The sequence below is a fragment of the Netta rufina genome (assembly GCF_964035555.1).
Source record: "Netta rufina genome assembly, chromosome: 3".
NCBI classification, from domain to species: Eukaryota; Metazoa; Chordata; class Aves; order Anseriformes; family Anatidae; genus Netta; species Netta rufina.
In genome coordinates, this window is record NC_140125.1 from 26,717,879 (window position 1) to 26,742,650 (window position 24,772).

Here is a 24,772-nt window from a genome sequence, read left to right on the forward strand (position 1 = left end):
TACTGGAATATGCTGCAGAAGAAATTCATTTCAAAAGCTTATACAATGATTTTTTGCCTGCACTGGCAGCCAAAAACTAAAATTACAACAGAAGGAACTGGCACTGTAGGCTCCAGAGAAGTTTTAGTTTCGTATAACCCATGTGTAATTCAGAACATAACCAGCCCTCTTAGAAGGCAATAAGTAGTTTATCACATGCTAACCAGAAGGCTCTCATGAGAAAATGTGAGGAGTTCTCTAACAGGGTAGAAATTTTTACCATTCCCTCTCACTACACGTCAGGCCTCACTGCATGCTACCTTTCTTTACCTTTACTAGAAACACGTTATCACCTGGATCCCATTAGCTGACACGACCCTTTAGCACAAAGTGGTACAGCTATACACTGCTGTCAAACTCTATTCCAATTCCATATGTTCTAGGTACTATATTGGAAAAAGCTTCACAATGGTTAGTATCATTTGTTCTAGAAAGTTTAATAAGCTAACGAAAGCTACCAAAAGCTACCAAATTTAGCAAGTTTCATTCCAAGTACCCCAAAGCACGTGCATGCACACAACTATTCTGAATTCCAGACTGATACTGAAGTTACCTTGTGGTAAGAAACATCAGTAGTTAAGATTCTCAGGTACAGACCATTAAATGGTGTACTGATCAAAGGGGGAAACGGGAAAGTTGACTTTAAGGGATAGGAGGCTGACAGAATTGAGCAAACCCTGAATGCAAAATTCAGTACATCCCATGGCCTAATACGACAGCACTTGCCGCTGCTGGATGCTACAGATGGGGACTAGAGCTATAGCAAGTAAGGAGAGGAAGGAATTACAACCTACTCCAGAAAAGCAGTTACTTTTCCAGGTTATGACCGATAACCAAGTCTTCAAGTTAACACATCATACAAGACTTGTCTTCACATAACTAAAATATCAAAGTGTTAAGATGCTGCCTTAAGCTCAGACTTACTGTCAGATAAAATAACTTGAATCTGATTATCTAAATTGAATTAGCCACATTTAACAGAGCCCATGCACAGTCCCACAGATAAATGTCAACCACTTGTATCTTTTTCAGTGAAGAGAATCCTGTCCCCCAGCCCCTTTCAGAGGGCTCTTTTGGAACCCCAAGTAAGACCATAAATGCAAGTCCTGATGCCAGGGAAAAAAAACTAACAAAAAACACCTTTTACCTCTCAAATGAGTACAAAGTTCACTAAAAATGCTTTTTTTTTTTTAATTATTAAATATATCCTAGTTGTAGAAAGAACACCTCAAATAATAATCTGTGTATATATTTAGAATGCAGAATTAAAAAAACAATCATGATTTCTCCTTTAATAACCAGAATGCTGGGTTCTCCGAGATGAAGGCTCATTCTCAGCTTCTGATTTCTTCAGATGTCAAGTGGCACTGCTCAAATGAAACTCTGATCATCTCATCCCACTGCATGTAGTTCGTATTTTCTCAAAAAAGAAAAATAACTTCTGTTTATACATGAATTGCAAAAAAAAGAGTTTTAGGGAATATAAAAAACAAACCTCTTTGAATGCTATACAGTAATACTTAGTGAGCAGAGCATAAATTTCATCAATTTATGCTCCTAAGGCAAGTCCTTTCCAGCAATGACTGAAGACGTAGTGACTCCAAATCCTACCTCAAGCAGGCTGCATCTCCCCTAGTATCATATTTTAAGGCTCAGGCCCACTATGTTTACAAATGCTGCCTGAAGTCAGTGTATGTGAAAGATATATTGATCTGCAGGAATATGATATGTAGATCAAAATTCTGCAAAAACATCGTTATCAAAAAGCAAAAGATCGAGATGTCACTCCTCGGCTGTGGCTTAGGTGGGTCTGGAAATCACCAGGCATAGATGCAGAGAGGTATATTCAAGTGAGGGAGAGAAGTATTGTGCTTCTGTAACCATGACCTTTGCTAGCAGATTTTGCTATCAGTGAATAAGTGAGATTTGTCCTGCCTTTTTAGGGTAGGGTGGCAATCGAAGTCCACGTAACAGTAGGTCATAAGAGCCTCATGTTATAGAAGAGAGGAAGGAAAAAAAGCACAGCACAGCAACAACAACAAATCAACCAAAAACACTATAGCGGATTTGCCTCAGTTTTTTTTTTTGTTGTTTGTTTTTTAAAGAGTTCTATAAGAACAGTAATAAAGTTTTAAAGATGACAGCTAAGAACAATGAGCAGATACAATGAAACTGAGGAAAAAGGCAGAAGACTGGATAATTGGCTTAAAAGCCACTAAGAAGCTTTAGTTTTTTCCTACTGTTGTCAAAGTCTCTTCAAGTTTTAAATTGCAAACAAATGTGTACAAAAGTACATTAATGCTTCAATTTATTTCTATTAATGCTACATTAAAGAAATCCAAAAACATGTAAACCTGAATATACTAAGAAAAACGTAAGAAGGCACTGGGGTAAAAAGAATCTTGTCTTTAAGTTTGAGGCAGCCAGGGACAGGTGGGAAATGAGACCTGAATGAAACGCAATTATTTGCTGCTCACTAATTTAACATCAAGAATCTTGTGCTTTTCTTGTTAAATACCATACTGCTAACGTACTCTGCTGCTCTGAGAAGAGTGTGTATACAGACTCAGTTAATGCACTAGTCAAATATTGTACAAGATAAAATTGGCTTAAGAGATCCAGAGGAGGAATTTATGAAAGAGTGGGCTCTCACTCATTGTATGGGGAGGTCTAAAAATAAGACAAAGTGAAGGAAGCCTTCCCTGAACAAGTCATTTTAAGATGAGTTTCTAAATAACTGAAGTATTGCATTATATAATGCTAAAAATCTAATAGTTTCATACAGTATAATGCCCTTCACAGAACACCAATACTGAATGGTTAGGACTCTAGATCTCTGTATTAATTTAGTTTTTAAAATACAGAAGCGTATTTTAGAAGTAATTCAAGAAGTAATCACTAACTAAAACTCAAGTTACCTCACGTTCCATCCACAGTAGTGCACCAAGTAAAGGACTTCTCCACCTTCGATGTCAGAATCTTTAATACTAGCTTCGTACATTTTTTGATTTTTCCCTCTTCCATACCGCACTTGGACTTTCATGCCTGGTGGATAGCATTCAAACTCTTCTTCGTCATTGTTATTGTGGTCTTCTTCCTCCTCCTCCTCCTCTTCTTCCTCCTCGGCTTCTTCTTCATCTTCATCTTCTTCCTTATTCGTGTCATCTCTTGAAAGGTTTAAAAAATTGTAGAGTTAATATGAGATACTTCATAAGCTTTTCAGTTCCAAACCACATATATTGATAAATATTGTGGATGCATTAGAGACTGGGAAACAGCAGGCTCCAAATATGTGAAACTGCACTACGTGAGAGCAATATCAGCAAAACAGGATACAGCAATACACACAAAATCCAGTGATTGTAAGATGTAAAAATGACTTTGCTTAAAGAAAAAAAAGTAATCCATCAGAATCTGTATGAGCAGAAGTTGTTCAAACTCATCTTTATATGATCCTTCATGCAATCCCTTTCAGTACCGTTTTTTCCTGTTCAAACTCATCCTTCTCAATATAAAGAAAACTTCCTAAATTCTATTTTTCAATCTAAATGTTTTTACAAGCACTTCTTGAAACTTGCTTCCCAAAAAAAAAAAAAAAAAAAAAAAAAAAAATCCTATCTCAACACTTTGAGGTGAAAGCAACCAAAACCAGATTTTAGGCAAAAAAAAAATTGAATAATAAAAAAACCATGAGATTATTTAGCAAATCAAGAAACCTGCACTGATTTATGACCTAGCCAATTATGCCAGAAGTCTGCCAAATATAAATCAAACTTGCATTTAATTTTTATATAAATACACAAAACTAAGCTAGTTTTAAATACACATTTATAAATTTAGACCAATTTTCAGAAGCACTAAGAACCCACACTGACCCCCATCAGCTATGGGCTGCTCAGTAGTTCTGAAAATTATCTCCAGCTAGGTAAGAGGCAGACAAAAATCACATAAATTAATGTGGAAAGCATCTTTTTATCTTAAATAGCCTTCGAAAACATTCTTGGCCATCACACAATTCTAATCCCACTCTATGCGACACAAAACAGATCAGGGCTGCTTACTAAATTCGCAATAACCACCAACCACTAGTAATTAAAAACCTAGGACATGCAACAGGACATTTGGACGTATTGCAAATGGAGTAAGAAGAACTAAGTGCTGCTCCAGGTCTGATTCACACTCTAATTTAAATTAACCTCACAAATACGGAAGTGTTTTTAATAATCCAAATTTCTCCATGAAATTTTTAGTAGAAAACACCCAAGAAAAAACAAGCTTTATCTCTGTGAAAGGATGAAATAGCATTTTAATTATTCAAATGCTTCTTATTAGAAGTAAAATTGCATTGTTATCTAATTAGCTGTCAAAAGAGAATTCAAGACAATAAGCTAAATTCAGCTCTAGCATAACCACAACGATTTAATGAAATTATGTCAAAAATGAATGTTATTATATACACATTTGTATGCACCATGAGACAAGTGCTGAAACTCCTGCTCTTGGTGCATTAACTACATTAAATAGTAGAAAAACACATCTATTAAGTTTTATGTTACGAGGACCAAACAGTATGATTCTGTAAGGTCAAAGTTTGTTAAATAGTTTCAGGGGGGGAACTCTGCTACTGAAGCTAGAACCACCAGAGTTAAAAACTGCAACGTAAATGGATGAGCTTCGAAAGCTTCTTTTGAAGTGACTTCCAAGAAGTCACTGAACAAACTCCTCAAAGGCTATAATGAAAAAGTTCTGAACACAATTCCACAACAGAAATTCTAATGCTCTTAAATAATACTCTCTGCTGCAATAAACTGAAGTTCCTAGCTAATTTCAGTTTAACAGTTATTGTCATTCGAAAGCTAAGAGCCATCACTGCTCTGAGAACAAGATAAGCTCATGGTTTCCTATTACTGAAAAGGCTTTTCAGAAGTACAACAAAAGTTTTGCCATATATATTTTTCTCCCCCAAGGAGCAGTGGTACAATCCTTGAATGATGTCTGCAAAGAAAGGCATGCCTATGAGGGAGATTCAGGACTACCCAGAGACTGGCAATTATGGTGCCAGGGGCTCTTTAGGAAACTGAAGAAGTCTGGAGTCTCTCTCACCATAAACACCTCACGACTTGGTGTCTCAGATTATTTCTGTTTTATTTTACTTTTGTGAAGACTCATGTCAATACCAGGACTTCTCTAGAAGTGTGAAACTCTCATTGTTAACTTGTATAACTTGGATGAGCCAGCAGATGTGGCAAGTAGGCTGTACACAGGTGGAGGGGAATGTCAGAGAAAGAAACAGAAGCAGAGATGGTTGCAACTTCTTTCTTTTAAAGCCCATTCTAAGGAGTGATTTGGTTAGCGATCATACACTGGAGATTCTAGGAAACCAAACAAAAGCAAAGAGCATTCGTCATTTTGGAGCAGAAAAACCTGTGCAGAAAAACTCACATAGCTCCTGGAACAAAAAAAGCACATTCCAATGGTTGCAAGGAAGAAAAGATATCTTGTTTTACAAGGCCATAAAAAGCTCAAACCTGGCAGTGCAGATGAAGGAGAAGTCATGACTGCCATGGAACGGAGGATTGTAAGAGAAAATTGTGATTGTAGCCATCCAGCATGCACAGCAATAACCTCATCTGTCCGTTTATATACACATGAGAACATCACATTTCTTTCAATGCTGTTTAGTCAAAATTAAAAAAAAAAAAAAAAAAAAAAAGGCAAAAAGAAAGAAACAAGCCTCTTGGTAGCACACGATAATTGTCAACTTAAAATATGTTTAGAAACAAGATACCAAGCAGTATTTGCCACAAAACTGCAACAATTTGAACGGCCCAAGCAGCAGCTGATGGATCAAGGCAGCAGCAGATGTGCATGCATACAGTACAGGAGACGCAGGAATACAGGTGTAACTGGGTTCCAGAAATCAGAAAGTACCAGAAAGCTTATCGGGAGGACAAGGAAGCATTTGCAATTCCAACTATGGACCAAAGCACACCCGCACCCCATCTCCCCCTGAAGGGGAGCACAAACCTTCGAGCAGCAGGCAGTACGGATTAGAACGCACCACTAAAGAATAATGAAGTAAAACCAAAGTCTTCATTTCATACAAATATTGCATATCATTAGATCCAAAGGATGTTCTGAAATGGTTAAAGGGCTCAAAGTAGTTCAAGCATTCAAAAACCCACATGCAGCAGGTACTCCTTGCTCAGTGGAAAGGTTTATCACCAACAAGCCCACAATATGAGGACGCACAGTGACACGCACACACACCAATAGCTGCAGCAGTCACGCTGTCACACCATGAAAGGAGCTGCTGTGCCAGGCAAACGTATTCCACCCCATGGTCACCCCCACACACAAAGCCCTGCGGCAGGGTGCTCCTGCTCCGGGACCCCAGACCTGCCAGCACCCCACATTTACTGGGAACCTGGCCCTATTCGCACACGCCTGCCCTGCCACACTGCTCCCACAGCAGGTGAGACAGCAAAGGCAGCATTTTTTCAGGGGTTATGCTAAAACTTGAGGAAGCAACATTATTTCAATTATTGGTTCAATTAAGTCATTAAAGTTAATTGAACCACTAGCAGAAATAAACTCCAGTGTAATTGACGCTTCAGTTCAGCAATTAGCTTCTATTTTTGTGTTTGCTCCCTCCCCGCCTTCTTCTCATCCAAGAGGATTATTTAACCTCTACCTCACAAAACACGGAGCTGGAAGTGGCAGGTCTTCATCCTCTGACTTTCTTAATAACAGCCGGATTAGGATGCCCTGAAGTTTTAAGGCAGAGAAGCCATTAGGGCCTGTACTTATGCCATGACACCAGAGCCTTCTATTTAAGTCACAAAATTAACAAAACTAAAAAGAGACCACCAATAATTTTCTTCCCTGTGAAGCTGCAAAGAAAAAAAAATTTAAAAAATAGGCTCCAAGGTCCAAAGGCTTCTGTCTATACCCACTGAAAATGCAAATGTGTGGCTGTGGCCCATCACTGAGGGAAGGGGAAAGGCACTGACTTGGTCTGAATCACACAGCGGAGGAGTTTGGTGTGCTGCAGCCATGCACTGTGAAAAGTGTTTTCTTCTCCTGCTCTGGAGAGGACGAATGAAAGAACCTCAGTGTTACTGCTCCTAAGTGTTTCACCAACTTTCTAAGGAACTTGGAGTCGTTTGCTGAAAGGGTAATGGATGGCTCGACGTCTGGCTGAGGAACACAGCACTTTCCATTTTTATAGCTCTGGTTCACACACAGCTTGAGAGCAGCGACTGCCTGATGAACGGTTAAGGGCTCACCCACGCACATTTGTCTCAGTGACAGCTACCGTGGCTAATAACCTCCGCGGTGACCAGGAGCTGTGTAAGGCGGGATGACTGAACCGCTTCTTCCACATCCCAGAAGCCTCCCTCCCATCCGGGGCGAGGCACGCATAGGACTGGGATATTTCCACTGCCCCTGCCCGCACTCTTACTGTGCCACCAGCAGTTTATTGCGCTATGAAAAGCAGGCAACACATAGACAGATGCATCAGTGCATATTCTATAGTCAGAAGAAAATTAATTTCTCAAAACATGACTACACAAGAGCTTCTTTCTCAATAGAGTTGGCAGCCAGAACACACAAATATAACACGCATCGCAAGAGGAGCACAGAAATACGCTCCTATGAATGAAGCCACGCAAGTACACTTCTTGTAACTGCATCTCCGCGTACACACCAGCAGCCTGAGATTCAGACCAGATGTTCACACCAACTGTGCAAGGAACAGGATGCATTTTGCTCCCTTCTGCCAAGCTAAATAAATAATCGATTCCATACAAACCCAAAGCTATCGCAATATCTACTCCTCAGCACTAAGCCAGAAGAGATTCCTTCTGTACCAGATCTCCTCTCCAAGCCACTTGAGCCTTCCTGCTGACATTCCGGATTCCCCACCACACAGCTCTGATGCGCCATTTGAACGGATCAGGAGTTGGAGATGCTGCCTCCACCGACCTGCTGGATGTTAAACGGAGCTGCTGCCTGTTATGTAACCTTGTTGCAAATCGTGTTCAGAAAATCCTCATCAAGTGTATCCAGAAAATTTCCCTCACACACACAGAAATAAAAGCCCACCCAGCACAGGCACAGCAACCAATGCCTGTCCTAACACAGCTCTCAGCTCCTGCTTTTATTATTCCCAGCTCCTCCCCACTGCTTATGGGGGGGGGAGTGCTACTATTGCTACTACGTAATGATAAGAGATCAAAGATCATGACTTCTTCCCTGTATTTGCTTCAATGCTTTAACCTCATCCACAATTACTAGCCAAAGAGGCTCAGTTCTTGGCACTTTCTCCTTTTGATGCTGTCACAACAGGATGGTCCCAATTCCCAGGAAACCATATAGACAATACCCAAACACAGCACTACGAGGCAATCAGAAGCGTTTAGGTTTCTAAATCCTGTTTTGGAGCACACTCACGCGTTCCTTGAATGCATCCAAAAAGCAGGCACTTTAAGGACCAAGACGACAAAAGCACCAGAACAGCCTTCTTGCAGCCTTTCCACACTGCAGGGATCACTTCAAAAATCTTGCTTGGTCACCTCAAAAAAATCAAAGTACTACCCACGCACAAGTCTGATGTGACTTTTATTTTGCTTTGAAAACAATCATCCTCCTCCAGATTCTCAGCACTTAATCTTTCCCTTCACTATACCATTCCTGACAGTGGCCCATCTGTCCCAGATGCATAAGCCACTTACAAAAAAAAACAACATACACACACACACCACTCAGCATTCATCACCTGAGAAAAAAAAAAGTTTCTTGCTAATACTTGTTAATTAGCAATTAACTTGCCCTTCAGTTCAAACTGCATCCACTGTGAAGTTTTCAAAGACTCTTACTTTTCATTTTATTAGCAAAAAAAATGTTTTTTGTTGTTTTGTTTTTTAAACTCCACCAGGCTCCCAGCCTCAGTCCCTTGGGAACACACTCAACTGCCTACAAAGCTCACAGTGCAGAAAAGCACCTCTCTGTTTTGCATTTGTTGGCTTTGGCTCAAGTCCTGGATTAGTTACAGTAGTTAATGCTAGATGCTACAAAGAAATCTGCACCAAACATGGAACCTTGCATCGGAAGACCATTACATCCGAAACAAGTTTACAAGATCTAAATTTTTCTTATTTGTTAGCTAGGAAATAATGTGTATCAGGGGAAAAGATGGGCTTACCAAGCCATTTCTGTAAACATCTCTCTTGGACAGACCCATGAGAAGTAACACATTGCAAAAAGAAATCACATCTCCTAAAGCCATCCAAAAGCAGCTGAGCACTAAGCTGGCTGTTTTGCACCAATTTTATGACTTCAAGTCTCAGAGAACAGCAGAGAGCCCGTGCAACTTCCACTGGCCACACAACAGCACGAAAAGCATATGCAAGAATACACAGAAGGAGGGGTAAGCTGCCTCTGACACTGTTCTCAGCGTGCACAGGTCTGCAAGTAGGTGAGACATGCACTCTGTGGAAGAGAGAAAGCAGCACGCTCGGTCCTTTCTCTTCATCATACTGCTAAGTGCATTGCAGCAGGGACTGCAGGATTAGTGTGGTAACAATGTACCATCTGAAGGGGCTCAGACACCTAGCACTGCAAGAAGACAGAGCCTCTTGGGGAAAACAACCGAAAAACCACCACAACTCCGGCTTCCAGGAGTGATTCCTGAGATCTCAAAGCTGGGAATTGGATCCAGTCCATCCAGCAAAAATTCTGCACGCAACTCGGCAGCTTTCCCAACCTCTTGCATCTATATGGAAAGAAGCTACGTGAAGATCTACCTATAGGATATCTATCATAGAGATATAAATTTAGTAACTCCACAAGTTTGCCTCATCAAATATTAGATTGCATGTCTCTGGCTATTTGGTTAGCACTATGAAAGACAGATGGTCTGTATTTTAAAAATCAATTTCAGAAATACACTGAGGAAAAAGTCAGTCCACAGTGATTATTTTTTGTGTATGCAGCTTTCCATCTGCAAAAAAAAAAAAAATTTTAGTTTACCAAAGAACTCAAACCACAGCATTTTTCCCCTTTTATAGCTTTTACCGTTTCCATATTGGGGGGGGAGAGGGGGGGAGGAGGCAGCAATACCTGTCTAGCACAATCTCCCCAGTAGCACACCAGGTTCACAAGAACACTTCCGTGCTTATACTATTAAGACATTTTATTTTATTTTTTTAAGTGTTTAAGATGTAAGCATCATTTCTTAAAACCATTTAAAGCTCATAGGATACACAAAGTCTTATCAGTCTCTAGGAAAAAACAACAAAAGAAATCAAGTTTACGGCACTACTAGTCTCAGCATTTATAAGTTGTAGTACTGACTGCTATGAGTCTTTCATGTTAGTATATTTAAATTACTCCATGAAAATGTATCCTCAACAATGACCCTATCATCATCTACATCTATTTTTAGAGCTGTTTTCTACTCTATTTTAAGCAGCTCATTACAATCTTTCATGAATCACAATAGCAAAATACTAGTTCAAAGAGTTCATACTGAATGAGTACAGAGAAGCAGAGAGAAAAGAACTAACTGAATTACCATCAGATGAACTGGGGAAAATTAAGAGGAAATGCCTTTTTATAAAGGAAAAACTAAGAAAAGCCACAACATTTTTATTGTCATAAATAATCCAAATGGACATGAGTCAGAATAACAATAAAAAACACAATAAATGGTTATGAAAAGCAAATGCAGATTGCAATCATACTTATTTTTCTATAGCAGTGTGCTAAGTTTTAAGCCACTCTACTTTCCAAATATATCAACAAACACTGAATAACACCACAGATGTGTGTACACACACCATTTAGGAATCTTTAAAAACTGCTATTCTCTCAGCAGTGCAAAGATTTCCATCTATTTATTTTGAAAGTAACATGGTAAATTAGACTAAGAATTCTGAAAATTCAGCAAACCTGCCACAGTACTGCTTCTCTAGTTCATCTTAAAAATGACATGTGGAATTCCAACAACCACTCTTTCAGAAAAAAAAGACATTCATCTAGGATATAAATAAAATCACACACAGAAAAGGCTTTTCTACTGAGTTAAGTGAGCCTGATTCTTTTTTATTCTGCATTTGAGTTGTACAATTTTCCGGTGAAATTTCACTGAAAATAGGTAAGACAACATTTTACCAAAGGATCCTTTCAAATCTGTTATGTGGAAACCAAAACTCTCAGTAAAATTAAAAAAAACTATTACAAATGAACTTGGAAATCAACACAGTGAACTACATCAGTTCTGTTAAAACTTAATGGGACAGAACAAGCAATAAGAGGTACTGATACTTGGACTGATATTTTGATACTATAGCTGATATTCAGAATCCAGCTGATCTACTAAACCAAGCAGTGATCAGAGGAATGAACAAGGGAATCAGCAGTCAGGTAACAGCTGGTATTAAGTTAAAAACATCCCTGAGACAGACTGCTGCAAAAAGATTTAAAAAAAGGCATCATTATCTGCTTTCTCTCTTACAATAGTTTCTCCTTTAAGAATCTGCTATTGGTTTCTGTTGCAGATGAGATACTCAATTTAGAAAGACCTTTTGTGTGATCCATAACAGCCATTTTTGTGTTCTTACTCGCTTGAAATCATATTCTACACGGGTCCTAATTGTAAGAATATATAAGACACTGGGGATTAGTGAAAAACTATATTCTGTTTTAAACTTTTTTGACAGCTGTGTTTAAAAATAAACACTTATTTTTATTTTTCTGCACTGCAAAATGAAAATCTGAAGATTCCATAACACAAGTCACCTGTACGCATTTCATCCACTGAAGTAATAGGGACAGTAAGGATCACGTAATCCATTTCCTACTTTCAAAACTTAATGTCTAAAGGACTGCACAAGTGTCTCTTGCCAGCAGCATCCCCTCTCAAAGGCAAAGCTATCACTAAATGATGTAAGGTACTTCTCTCTTTTTCCCACATTACCCAGAACACATCACTGTCCAAGAGCAAAAACTGGTACTCAAGTTAAATAGAAAAATACTACTCATAATGAATGCAATATTTTTGTCCTAAGTGAGATTCATACATTCTCTTGCTTGTCCAGCTTATAAGTATTTACGCCTGGACATTGTAAAAGCTTCATATAAAAGCTTTTTTTTTTTTATACATACATTTCTATTTTTTATTTCTAATTGGACTCAACTTCAACAACGCTAACCATAAGAAAGTTAGGAACACACAGGTCTTTAGAAGACAAGGGTAATTCACAAGAGGGTTGTCTGATTCAAAGTTCAAACTACGAGAGAGTAAAACATAACGAGTACACATCAGATGTCTTATCTGATTATAAGCAGAGCAACTTACCCTGATTTTTCTTTTTCTTCAGCCTCTGTATTTGCAGTGGGATTTTCCATTTCTTTAATCTTTTCTTCTTCTTTATCTTCTGCTTTGGTTTCATCTTCAGTTTTGATTACATTTAAGTCCTTTTCTTGATCAGGCTGAATATGCGCAGAATCTGGCAAATTTTTTCTGTTTCCCTAGAATAGTAAGGCCTTCAGTTAATTCACAAGGCAAAACAAAAATATAAAAAAATTAAAAACAGGCAGACAACACACACAAGTTATTACGAGGAGGAAAAAAACAGCTGGAGTCTAGGACTCCTTCTGAAATTACAGCATTTCCATTGGTTTTATTTCTGAAATTCACAACCTAAGTATAACAGACTTCAGAGCTGCAGCCAGTCTCCTAGGTAGCTGTGCAACAGCGATATAAGCATGCATCTCTTTGGCCTGAAACTACAGAAAAATCTTACATCAACACTTCAGGTTACAACTGCACTGAGGAGGCAGAACTATTGGCACCGGTGTTCACTCCCAAGTAACAGCAGATCAACCAGGACTGGCTGCCACTTATACACAGAAGCATTACAGCTGCATCACACCCTGACTTGAAGGGTTACACTGCTTCCAGAGCAAACCACTAAGCCTGCCCTGTGCAGTATTTCAGCTTACCACCTTGTGTTTCCTTTACTAAAATCACTGAGTCAACACTGGATTTTGAAAAGGTCAAAAAACATTTGCCTCTCTGGACCACTGAACTACACTGGACCACTGCGTACATTGTGTGGTCCAGATCTTTGTAGAACTCCACTGGTTTCATTAGAGTGGTGAAGTAAATCCAAGATTTAAGAGTGCTTAAAAGCCTAGCCCAATACAAAATGAGATCAGCACTGAAGGATAAAGCGGCATGCTAACTGGTCTCCATTGACCTGGGAGGGACACAAACAGGTGCAACACTGCAGCTGCTTCCTAACAAGTCAAACATTTTGAGATCATGAGCCCCTAAAAGCAGGCACCTACAGATATATATAGCTCTAATCTGTTGACCTAAATTTATTTTTACAAGATGTTTTTGTCTTGTTTTAAATCCATTACAGAGATTTCAATCTTAACACAGATTGATTATTATCAACACACTACCCGACTTTATCAGCAGGATATAATATGAACATTGAAGTATTTTACCGTAACAGTGGGCTTATCATTTTCTTTACTTTCATTATCATTCTCAGCTAGCTTTTTGTCTTCTTGTTGTACTGCTGCTACTTCTTCTTGCTTGCGCTCCTCCTTATCCGCTTTTATTTCTTTCACATCCTGCTCTGGATCTTCACGCATCTTCAATTCTTTTTCTTTTTCACAGTCTTTACAAGGCTTGCTTGTCACCTTCTCTGGTAATGCCATTTGAAATTCAATATTTGCTGAGGTACAATACTCTTCAAAGCCGTAGAGATATCTTAAAAAAAAATTCTGATAAGCAAGTTTCTTTCAAGAAAGACTATACTACCTAGCAGAAGCTTAAAAGGAACAATATGTTTTGTAGCTTACAAAGACTGCATTATAACCAAAAGTACAGAATTTATGTATATTGCCACCACCATGAGATCACTCTTTTTAGAGCTTTTTTAGCACACACTTCAAAACTTTCCTACTTACTTTTTGTATGCACATTTAACATTATATCCTGCAGCTGAATTCAACACAGGAATTCCAAGATCTTGATAAACTTGCTTCCACACTGCTCCACTTTCAATCTATTAGAGAAAATAAAATGATGGTTGCTCATTTAATTCACTGACACACAGAAGACTAAGCTAAGAACTTCTACAATTTTGGATAATAATTATACTTAATTTCCTCTGATCTATAAAATCAGTACTTATCACATGCTATTTCCCTGTAACACAAACTGTAGGCTACTGTAACTGCTTTAAGCAAGCTAGCATTTCTGCATTCCAGTAAGTCATAGCCGGTCTTTCTCTCCAGGTGGTAATAAAACAAAGAAAAATACAAAGATCAGTATGTCATTCTTATTTTAAGGAAATTCTTAACTATGACAGCTAGAATTTTAATTAAATTGCAAATAAAAAGTCTCATTTAAAGCATTAGCAATACTCCGTCCTGGCAGTACTGCAGCAGACACACTATTAGTCATGTTATGCCTCTAATATGCCCTTCGGTGACAGAGCTTGGTGACATTATGACATGCTAATTTCTCACTATCTGTGAAGGTAAAGCAGATATACTGTGATAACCAAGTTCAGCATCCTCTGCTGTCCACTGGTAAGGTGGCATTGCACAAACACACCTCCTCAACCAACAGGCTAGATTTAAGGGAAGTAGCCCAAAGCAGTTACAGAATCTGCTTGGCCAAGAATTCCACATGCCCCAGTTACTGCTCCAAGACCAACTCTACCAAACCCAGTCAGCATTTTCCTCTATACATAGCCCCAAACAGACAGGAGTTAAGAGTCTCATATCTAACCTTAACTTAGATTACTTGCCTTTGAGATCTTACTGAGCAGACTTTCACCTTCTGAGGTTTTATCAGACAGACAATTACTGAAATCTCACAGAAACACACATACTGGCTGATTTTATGCAGCAGTAATTAAATATGTTGAGTAGACATTTAATTTACTTAGAATATAACTAGTTTGTTTCCGGTTAAAACATGCTTTTCAGAGCTACAGTGTATCTTAGACAGCTATGGGATTTCATCTTATACGTCTGAAGTTCCTGCATCAGATTCTTCTTCATTACCACTTGAAGAAAAACAACACCCCCAGGTTGTACAGATCTGGAATACTCATCATACTAATACTCACATTGTCAAATCCTCCAAGCTTATGTACAAGTCTGAACAATTTGAAGAGATTCAGATTTCTATATCCTAGTACAGGTCGTTTGTTAATAGGAGTCCCTGTAAAGAAAGACAGTTATGAAAATAATGCAAAAACATTTTAATAACAAGAAATCCACACCATATACACTACTATGCTATTAAATACTATATAAACTTTCTGATGACCTTATGCATCTGCTACTTTTTTCTCTTCATGAAACTAGAAAAAACTCAAGAGCTTTAATAAGCCATTCTCTTATAGTTCAGTAATATAAATAAGTTCATACATATGCATTCCTCCATATATTACTGAATATGCACAAATGATGTAATTTTTCTTTGTACTTGTATTACACATAATTTTGTTTCACCCATTGAAACAATTACATCTCCACATACAAGTGTTGTCCTAGGAAGGGACAGAGTCAAGGGACAGACTGTTACCTTCTAAATAGAGGGGAAGCCAGGAGTGAGGAAAGCAATCACACCGTTTCTGAAAATGAACTGCAAAGTATTACTAGCTTACAGATTCAAGCTAAGCAAGCCCTCTGCCTTCAGCTTCTACAAGTCAAACACAGATGCCTACCCCTGTCTTCCATAAACTTGTATAATTGCTGCAGAAAGTTCTCTCTTTCTTCGGGAAAAGGCTCTATTTCCTCCTGTTTAGGAAAAGGAACATAAACATATCACCATTTTGAGCCCTCATAAAGAAAACCACTGCAATGATTAGTTTAGGTTCAAATACTCAAGTTTGTTTTACTGTAGTCAGCAACACAATACTGTAAAGAGTGAACATGGCTTCAGTGCTATGCTACATGGAAGTAATTTTTACATATCACAACTTTACAAAATATGTAAGACGATAACTGTAAAGATCCATCTGAAATAGGATTTTTGATGAATCAGTGCCATAAATATCATAAATACCATAAATCAAGATGTATTCTCAATGTTGTTCCATTATGCAGAAAGTCTGGAAGATATCGGTATTAATGATCAAAAGATTTTATCAGATCTCCCTTTTTCTTCTGCAAGTTAAGCAACTTCTCAATGCTTGGATGCACTAGGTGACTTTCAAGGATGAAATGAAAGATTAAAATTGTGCTTGCACTTTCTTGGGAGCTCTAATCCACAGCACTGACAAACCGCAGCCAATGACACTGCATGCATGCTGCCATGAGGTACCAGCTGAACGCATGGTGAGCAGGATCAATCCCAGAACTGAAATAATAACGGATATTTTGGATGTTCAGTTTGTCACCCTAACAAATCTGTGTTAGGTTCACTTCAATTAACAGTGGGGTTTCATAACAAAGCACTAGGGTTTAATTTCCTTAGGAAATACCATTTGCCACAAGCAGCTGCAACAAAACATTAATACCATAATCAGAATTCTTAGAAATTGATGAGTAAGCTACTTCAAAACAATACACTGAATACAAGTTGGCTAATTTTTTGCATGCTTCTTTAATACTACCTGTAAGCTTCCAAAAATAACTAGTAAAACCTAAAACACTTTACGCTCACATTTCACAAGCAAAGGTAAAGGAAACACTGCTAGCAAGCAAAGGATTCAAGTTGTTATCATAAAAGTTGAAAGTGGCCACAGAGAACAAATTACTTGAATTTATATTTTTTTGTGGGGGGTGGCAGGCAGGCAAGTGGAACAGATGCAGGGAACTGCTGTGGGTGTTATATTTGTTTTTAAATCTCAAATGACACGCACTTGGAAAGGACTTGTACCGGCATACTCTGGAAGTGGTGAAGAGATCAAGAGGACCTACATGGGATTTTCACATTCCTCAACAACAAGAGAGCACTTGCCATAAAAAGCAATCCCACAGCACATTTAGGGAATGGAAGATGGGAAGAGGGGAAAGCACTGAACTCAGGAAATCCAAAGCTTTTAAGAAGCAAAAGTATAACTTTCAAATACTAGGGGAAATAAAGGTGATGAAAAGGCTGGATATAACACTGCTGCTCTTTCATCACCATAAGATGCAATGCCTGAAGAATACTCTATCTCAGATGTGCTAACTCACGAGGTGCCAGAATGCCAACTAGATACTCCTCATTAATTTTCCCAATACAGAATACATCAGCTTTCTTAGAAAGTGTGCTACAGGGTAAGCTTAAGATCCTGTGTACCTTGGAAAAGAATTTTCACTTTCTCAGAATCTTTACAGAAACTGATACATGCTACATACTGTGATAATAAACTGCTATTAATCTCCAAACATTTACGAATCTCTTAAATAGAGTAAATGACAAGGCTTCCTAGATTAATGGTTTGAGGCAGGTACATCATACTCTGCAATCTTTATTTACAAGTTAAACAGCACTATCAGGTTACTCTACATCCTCTAACGTATTTGTCCATCTCACAAAGGACAAAAAAATTGGTTTATATTCCCAATAATGATATCCGTAATAAAAAGCAATGTGCTTTAAGCAGCATACAAAATTCACACAGTACTGTAACACAGTTCTAAGGAAGAGAAGGTCCTTCTCAGTCCTAGCTACCATCATATTCAGCAAAGGAAAGGGAGGTAACTTGCCATTCTGTTCCACTTGGAAAAATACAGAAAAGAAGGCAACTCATCTTCTCTTTTGTAGAGAGGATTTGCATGTCTTCTCCTACGACAGCATCTATCCGTGAAGCCTGGGGCAATATAAGTAAGAGCCAGGGGAGGGGGAAAATTTTCACATCCTGGAAAGCGCTAGGGCAATCTGCAGGTGGATTTAAAAAGAAATACTCCAAAGAAGCAGTCCACAAATACTGTTTAAGAAGAGATGTTGCTTGATAGCCAGGAGGTTAGAGAGACAACCTACTAAAATCAGAGAGAAGGCTGTTTCTGCAGAAACAGAAAAGACTGTTTTAAAAACCTCCCACTTCAGCAGATGATTGAAACAATAGATACCGCAGAAAATATCATCAGAAGAGCTGTCACAGTTAGGTCCCAAAATACTTAGCTAAGATGAGATCTTCATGTCTAGCACATGGAAAGACTAGCTCGTACAACATTGCAAACAACTAAGAGGCGCTATAGAGAAAGCTCTGAAACTGCATCTCCAAAGACAAAGGGTACAAGGTCATATACTTGCCAAACATATAGCTAAGATTGCATTTTTTTTTTCATCTAAAATAAGTAGTGATACAGTGATTGCTATATAATGACTGTATGTCAACTTGCATAGGTAAAAATCTACTTACATTCACCATGCCCGTGGCTGCATATAAACCTGCTCTGGCAGTTCAAGAATTGTGCTGCCCTGACACAAGTACCCCCCCCCCCCCTTGCTTCTCAAAATATCAGAGCATAGACTCCTGCACACCGGACTATACAACTTTTGATCAGAGTTGGCTGATCTCCCGTAAGCTTAAAGAACAGACAGAATGAACTCACGAGCATGGAAAGGTGGCAAAGTTTTTACCTCACACTTCGCAGCCTCCCTAAAATAAAGAAGTGAACGAATGAAAGATGGAGCATCAGTATGCCAGAGCCACAATTTCCAGGGATGATGTAGTCAGAGAAAGACTATGTATGACTAGCATTTATCATCCATCTCCTTGAACATTCCACTACAGTTGGAATTTCAGTTTACTGCTTCAGTTGTCAGTTGCATAACAGATTAGAGAAAGAGCTCTTGAACCTTTGTGAGAGAAAAAAAAAGTGATCATAGAGGGAGACAGACTGAGTACCCTCAGAAAATATACAGGATGTAAAAGACTCTGAAGTCCCTCTTCCAGCTTCACTGTCAGCTGTGAAATAAAGCTCTTTCAGTAATTTTCTTCTTGTCATTGTTTTTTCTGGACTGGGAGAACAGGTAGTTAGAAAAACAAGCATGAGGTAGCACTCCATATTTCCTGGACAAAGGTGGAAGAAGAGTGCACAGGCTCCATGCTTTGACTGAGAGCTCTTCTGCTTCTTTACATCCTGGTAGCCAGAGTAGTAGTGATCCTTCATGAAAGGTACAATACATCAGATTTCTTGGTAGTTATTTGAAAGTTTCACAATCTCTCACCATTTCCTTTTCACCACTAGCAACCCAGTAAATTCTGTCTCTTGCAGTTAGAAGCAGAGAGTGAAAGAACAACACGAGCTGCTTGCAGTTTCTGCTTCACAAGACAGCTATGGGACTGGCAAAGCAATTTGAGAACCTAAAACAGCGAGGAAGAAAGGGAACAACTACAGGGTGACAGACACATAGAAAAAAGACAACAGCATGACCACACCAGCCTACTTCAGTTTACTTTTCAAAAATGCGAAGAACACAGGTCAGGAACAACAGCTTAGAGATGCCTCTGCAGACATTGTTCCTGTGTAAAAGGTAGCAAACTTCCCCGTGTCTTGGAACATGTGATAAATCAGATGCATACTGAGGTAATAGCTTTATAGCCAGTAAAAGAGTTTCATTGTTTATGTAAGCAATTATTTACAGTAGTGCTAAAATCATGCACAGAACTTAATTTCCAGAGGGGAAAAAAAAAAAATAAAAAAAATCAACATCACTGTAATATGTAATAGGCCAGAGATAAGAAACCACAAAGGGAAACTACACTCTTGTGCATACTGCAATGCATTCATCAGCAACGTTATTATAGAAAGGCAATGTTTTATTCAGATGGAGAGTGACCTAAAAATTGGAAGCCCATATGGGCCACATTCAGAAATGTGATGTTCTGCACTGGTGAAAAAGAACACCTTTGCCTTCCAATACTGAAAGAGTATTGTGCAAAGAAAAGGCCTGCCTACCTTTGCATAAAGTTGTATGATTTAATTGCTGATGTTTTCAAAGACAGAAGAAAGAGTTCTTTGCTTTAAAGTTAGCAAAACATACCACACATCCTTCATCAGAACAAATGAAGTATTTTTTTAGTTACACAGATCTTCCCAACTGGAAGACAGTCACACCTTTAATAGGTAGCAGGTAAGTTCTATTTGAAAATACTTACAAGTAAAGGAAACCTTTCTTTCTTTAAAAAAATAAAAAATAAAAATGCATGTGACAGCACACATCAATAGCTATCCTTCTTCACCTTGCTCAGTCCCCAGTAGGTACTGGGGCCCTTCCTCCACTGCATTAAGATCAGCATAGGAAAAACTGGAAAACAGGATCAGCCTCTGAGCTTCAATTTCTATTTTTCATTAGTTCCCACTGACACAGCCTTTTGACTGCATGTGCTTTTTGCTTAGTGATTCAAAAATACTTGTTAGACTTCCATGTTGATATTTTCACATTAACTGATCTTTGTTAAACAGAAATTTTAAAAGCTGAGAAACAAAAGTGTTGCCTATGTTAAGATACTATATGCTGCCAAATGTTAACTAAATAATAGCCTTGCTAATTTGTGTCAGGTGTGTATCTATACTACTTGCTAACTTCACTTGCCTCTTCCTCACTGCTGTTATCTTCTTTTTCTTTTTCATCCTCTTCCTCCTCCTCAGCTTCACTGCTGGAGCTGTCTTCTTTCAATTCGGTTTTCCAGTTACTAGGAACAGTTCTGTTTTTATGAAACTCAAGGGCTTGGTCAAAAGCTGTAAGAGAATGAGCATTTGCTAATACTGCAGGAAGAATCAATTTCACCAAATCTTTAAAAAAAAAAAAAAAAAAAAAGTAGTTGGGGGAGAAGAGAAGACTGTTAATGAACTGTTCCACCCCTGAATTCAAAGAATCTCAATAAAATCCCCGTTGCCCATCATTATTTGTCTTACCCAGTCAAACCAGCTTTGTCTTTTCTGCACATCAAATCACTCAGAGCTATTACTAGGAATATTACCGTGTTAGTAACTATACATGCAAACAAGGACCTTATGTATTAGGCCATACATTAATACTTGAAAGAATTCCTGTTCCAACAGCTGTACACTGTGCTTTACATAACATTAAAACAGAGAGGAGAAGGAAGAGGAACACAAACCCATTTTAAGAGTTCCATCACACAAACTTCAGCTTTCAAATGAATTTACTATTCCAGTTTCTTGACAGTGCATAAAGATAACTGTCTCAAACCTATCAGGAGTATTGTAGTAGGAATAGTTCTATTAAGGCCTAGCACAACAGACCAAATACTAAATAATGTATAAAGCCAGCATGCACTGTACAATTATGTCCTTCATTTGGCACGTCTGTGTTTAAAACAAGTGCAAGATAAGGTGCTTTTTCTTGTTCTTTGACAAAAATTGTTCCTCTAGGTTTTCAGTAACGTTTACCTTCAAGAAATATAGGATGCTTTTCTGTAACACAATTGAAGCTTTTTTTTTTTTTTAAACACAAGAACCAACTTGATACAGGTTTGGTTCAATTTACGTCACAAAGTAAGCAGGTACACACACAGACAACTTTTCATAAGAAAAATGTATTTTTACCTTGTTTTAACAAAGCATCAGGCTTTGGGGAAGTTTCACTAATCTCCCGCACATCTTTTCTTGGCACAGAAACACTAAATAATTCAGAAAAACATTGAAAAAAATATTAAAATAGCACAAAGCACTTCTTAATTTCTACCGCAACTATACCCAAAGAAACCAATCTGAACAGGAACTTGGGCTTGGGGAGAGAGGGCAGGGGGAAACCTACACACACTTGACTGCACACACACTTATGTGCATTTCTCCAGTGACGTGCATTGATGCGTAAGTAACTGTTAAATGGTACAGGAAAGTGATAGCCTAGACTTAGTAACTAAACTACAGTGAAACTGTTAAATATTTCAATCTCTTCTGCAAAAGCATTCTGTTAAACCAAGCCAAGCAGAATAAATAGCTGGAGCTTTTTAAACAAGAACTGAAACCTGGAAAAAAGAATTGATATACATCAAGCTTCCGCCCTGACAAGTAAGAGTTGAAGAACACAAAGCTCCCTATTCTATCGCGAGTCCCATACAATTTGGTTTTCTAGGTTTCTGTCTTATTTCTTCATTTTAATAGTATCACATCTCTTTTCCAAGAACATGATAATATGCAGCTGCAGCCTATACTGAGACAAACATAATACCTTTCTACCTCAAAAAAATCAATTCTGTGCACACACACGTACATACCACAAGCACAGACATCTTTCCATGGCTGGATAAACCCATGGCCACATCTCTGAAAAGCAGTGTCCTGTTCCAACCAGAGCAGGAAAAATAGGCTCAAGCTGTTCTCAAAGTCACAAAATACTGCTTTGTTTGCCACAATGAAATTAAAATATGGATTTATGTACTTTGTTGTTAACAATGGGGGCAAGGCTAATTCTCTCACCATGTAGGCCATTGACAGTTTTCTAAACATTAGAAAAATCTTCACAGAAACTTTCTGAACTGATGTTATTAATACTTTAACCACATCTCATATTGTGTTTCCCTGAACTGGAACATGTTTTTATTTAATCAACCTCTACATTCCTACTCACAATTTGCCATCCTTGAACGAGCGAACGAGAATATTGTCTTTTTTCACTGCAATATCATCACTACAATCTGGACAAACCACCTGCAAAGATATTAAAAACACAAAGTTTAGAGAGAAAAAAAGAATAACAGGAGAGCAACAGTATTTACCAATGCTTCTCAAAAGTATGTTGGGCTCATTTCTCTTCAGCAACACTGAAATGAGAGCAATTGCGATCCCTTATAACACAGGAGTGATGGCCTCCTGAAATTACTGAATGCAGAAGTCCATGCTTGCTTCCTGAAGGGAATTGGCTGCTGCTGCCACAGACATGAAAAAAACAACCTCCTAACAAACACTAAGTACCTGCCATGTCACCAAGGCTGATTCTACTCCTCATCCTAGGAGGACTGCATTTTCACCAAATGCTGCCACCTGAGTCAGAGACCTCTCCTGAAAACCTTCCAAAATTGCAAGGATGTCACAACCCACAGTTTGGGGGAGGGGGGCAAGACACCACAGACCTTGCAGGATATACAAAACGCAACTTTATAAAAGGATGATTCATAAGTTACCTACCTAGAAAAGTGTTTCAAGTACATGCATTATGATAGGCTCTTTAAATCAAAGAGTAGATTAATCAAGCCTAGCACTGAGACAACGTATTAATTACTTTTTGCGGTTTTATAAGCTATTTGAAAGTAACTAGTATGCAAGTCACTAATTTAAAAACTTCAGGAATTTAATATCATGTACATTATTTATTGAAACTTCAAACTTTGGGAACAGAAAAGCAGCCCTTTCCAGCACTCTTCTCTTAAAACTTTTATAAGTTCCCTAAAAGTTAAGAAAATTCTGGCTGCTATGAAACCCCAAGGAGCACAAAATGACTGTGGACCTAATTTAGTCCTGGTAAACACCACCTCTCTTGTACCAACCACTTCCAGTCTTATTTTTTTTTCCATCAAACACATGAAAGATGCTACCATGACAGTCTGGTCTTCCTTCTTACATAGGTCACCAGCCACAATGTTTTACAAGTTAGAGTCAAAAGCTCCAATTGATTTGGAAACAGTTGTTAATCATACAGCACAGGCTACACAGCATCAAAGTTTTAGCAGTCAGAAGTTCACTTACAAGTTGAAAAGCCACTTAACGCTATCTCACCTAGTACCATACATCAAGCATCATCTCAATTTTGCCTGAATCAAGTTTTCCCGACTTCCTTGCAAAACAAAATCCACTGCATTTACAGGAGGATGACAGAGATGATCCTATGTAAGCTCAATTTTCTGAAAATGCTGCAAAGAAGATTTCTTCACTGCACCTTCCAAAAGCCTTTAGGTACATACTAAAGCCCAACAATACTATAAAGCTTACCAAATCACACTCTCTCACATGAGGAGCAAATGTCAACCCTTTTTAAGATTATAATTAGCTATTGCTGTTTAAGACACCACACACAAAAAATAAAACACCCACACAACCAAAAAATACATGCTGGATTAAACCAATGCAGCCACCAAAGACTTAGAAAATATATAAACCAAATTTAAACCTCTGTGGTTTTAGATTGTAATTTACAAATGTATCTGGATATAGGACTGATATCCAAAGCAATTAGTTTCTATTACTAATCTTGACTGTTCTTCACTGTGAAGGTCTAGACTAATTCCTGAACTTTCCACATTTGTGCAGCTTGTACAACATCCATGTGTTTTAACACAAACCGTACCTGTCCACAGTATAAATAACAAAGTGAAATATGTTGTGGATACATATTCAGAATATTAAGCCTGAATTTTCATTTTTCGCATAGCTATAGTTAGCTACACCACAACATTTAAGCAAAAACGGTCAATAACAAAATAAAATTACTTTGTTGATGAAGTACAGGTAACCACTTATCAAGTAAAAGAATGGAGAGGTACGGCCAGAATGGGCAGGGGGAAGAAGCTGTTTGGGGCACAGATCTATTCCCTGGCATAACCTTTCCAGTTAAATACAGTACAATGTTTATTTGCAGTGCTATAAACCTGATTACTAAAGTAACAGTTAATCTAGGATAAGCTATTTCAGAGCTAACAAGCTCCATCCTCAAACTTTATCCTCCTACTACTCATTCATTTCAGGAAACTCCACGGAGAACAAGCTATTCCATTCTCCAAATGACAGC

The 24,772-nt window shown here is 38.2% G+C and overlaps 1 protein-coding gene across 2 annotated transcripts in view; it reads right to left on the reverse strand.

Annotated features, from left to right (window-relative positions):
- The window catches only part of ARID4B (AT-rich interaction domain 4B), an 85,723-nt gene that overhangs the window by 16,958 nt on the left and 43,993 nt on the right, over window positions 1-24,772 (reverse strand). For both annotated transcript variants that reach the window (XM_084284548.1, XM_084284547.1), the window contains exons 9-17: window positions 22,619-22,698; window positions 21,592-21,665; window positions 20,615-20,760; window positions 15,807-15,879; window positions 15,204-15,298; window positions 14,032-14,129; window positions 13,564-13,831; window positions 12,404-12,576; window positions 2,958-3,206 (exon numbers count right to left, since the gene is read on the reverse strand). In XM_084284548.1, coding sequence (XP_084140674.1) covers window positions 2,958-3,206; window positions 12,404-12,576; window positions 13,564-13,831; window positions 14,032-14,129; window positions 15,204-15,298; window positions 15,807-15,879; window positions 20,615-20,760; window positions 21,592-21,665; window positions 22,619-22,698 — 1,256 coding nt within the window. The remainder of the gene's footprint in view (window positions 1-2,957; window positions 3,207-12,403; window positions 12,577-13,563; window positions 13,832-14,031; window positions 14,130-15,203; window positions 15,299-15,806; window positions 15,880-20,614; window positions 20,761-21,591; window positions 21,666-22,618; window positions 22,699-24,772) is intronic.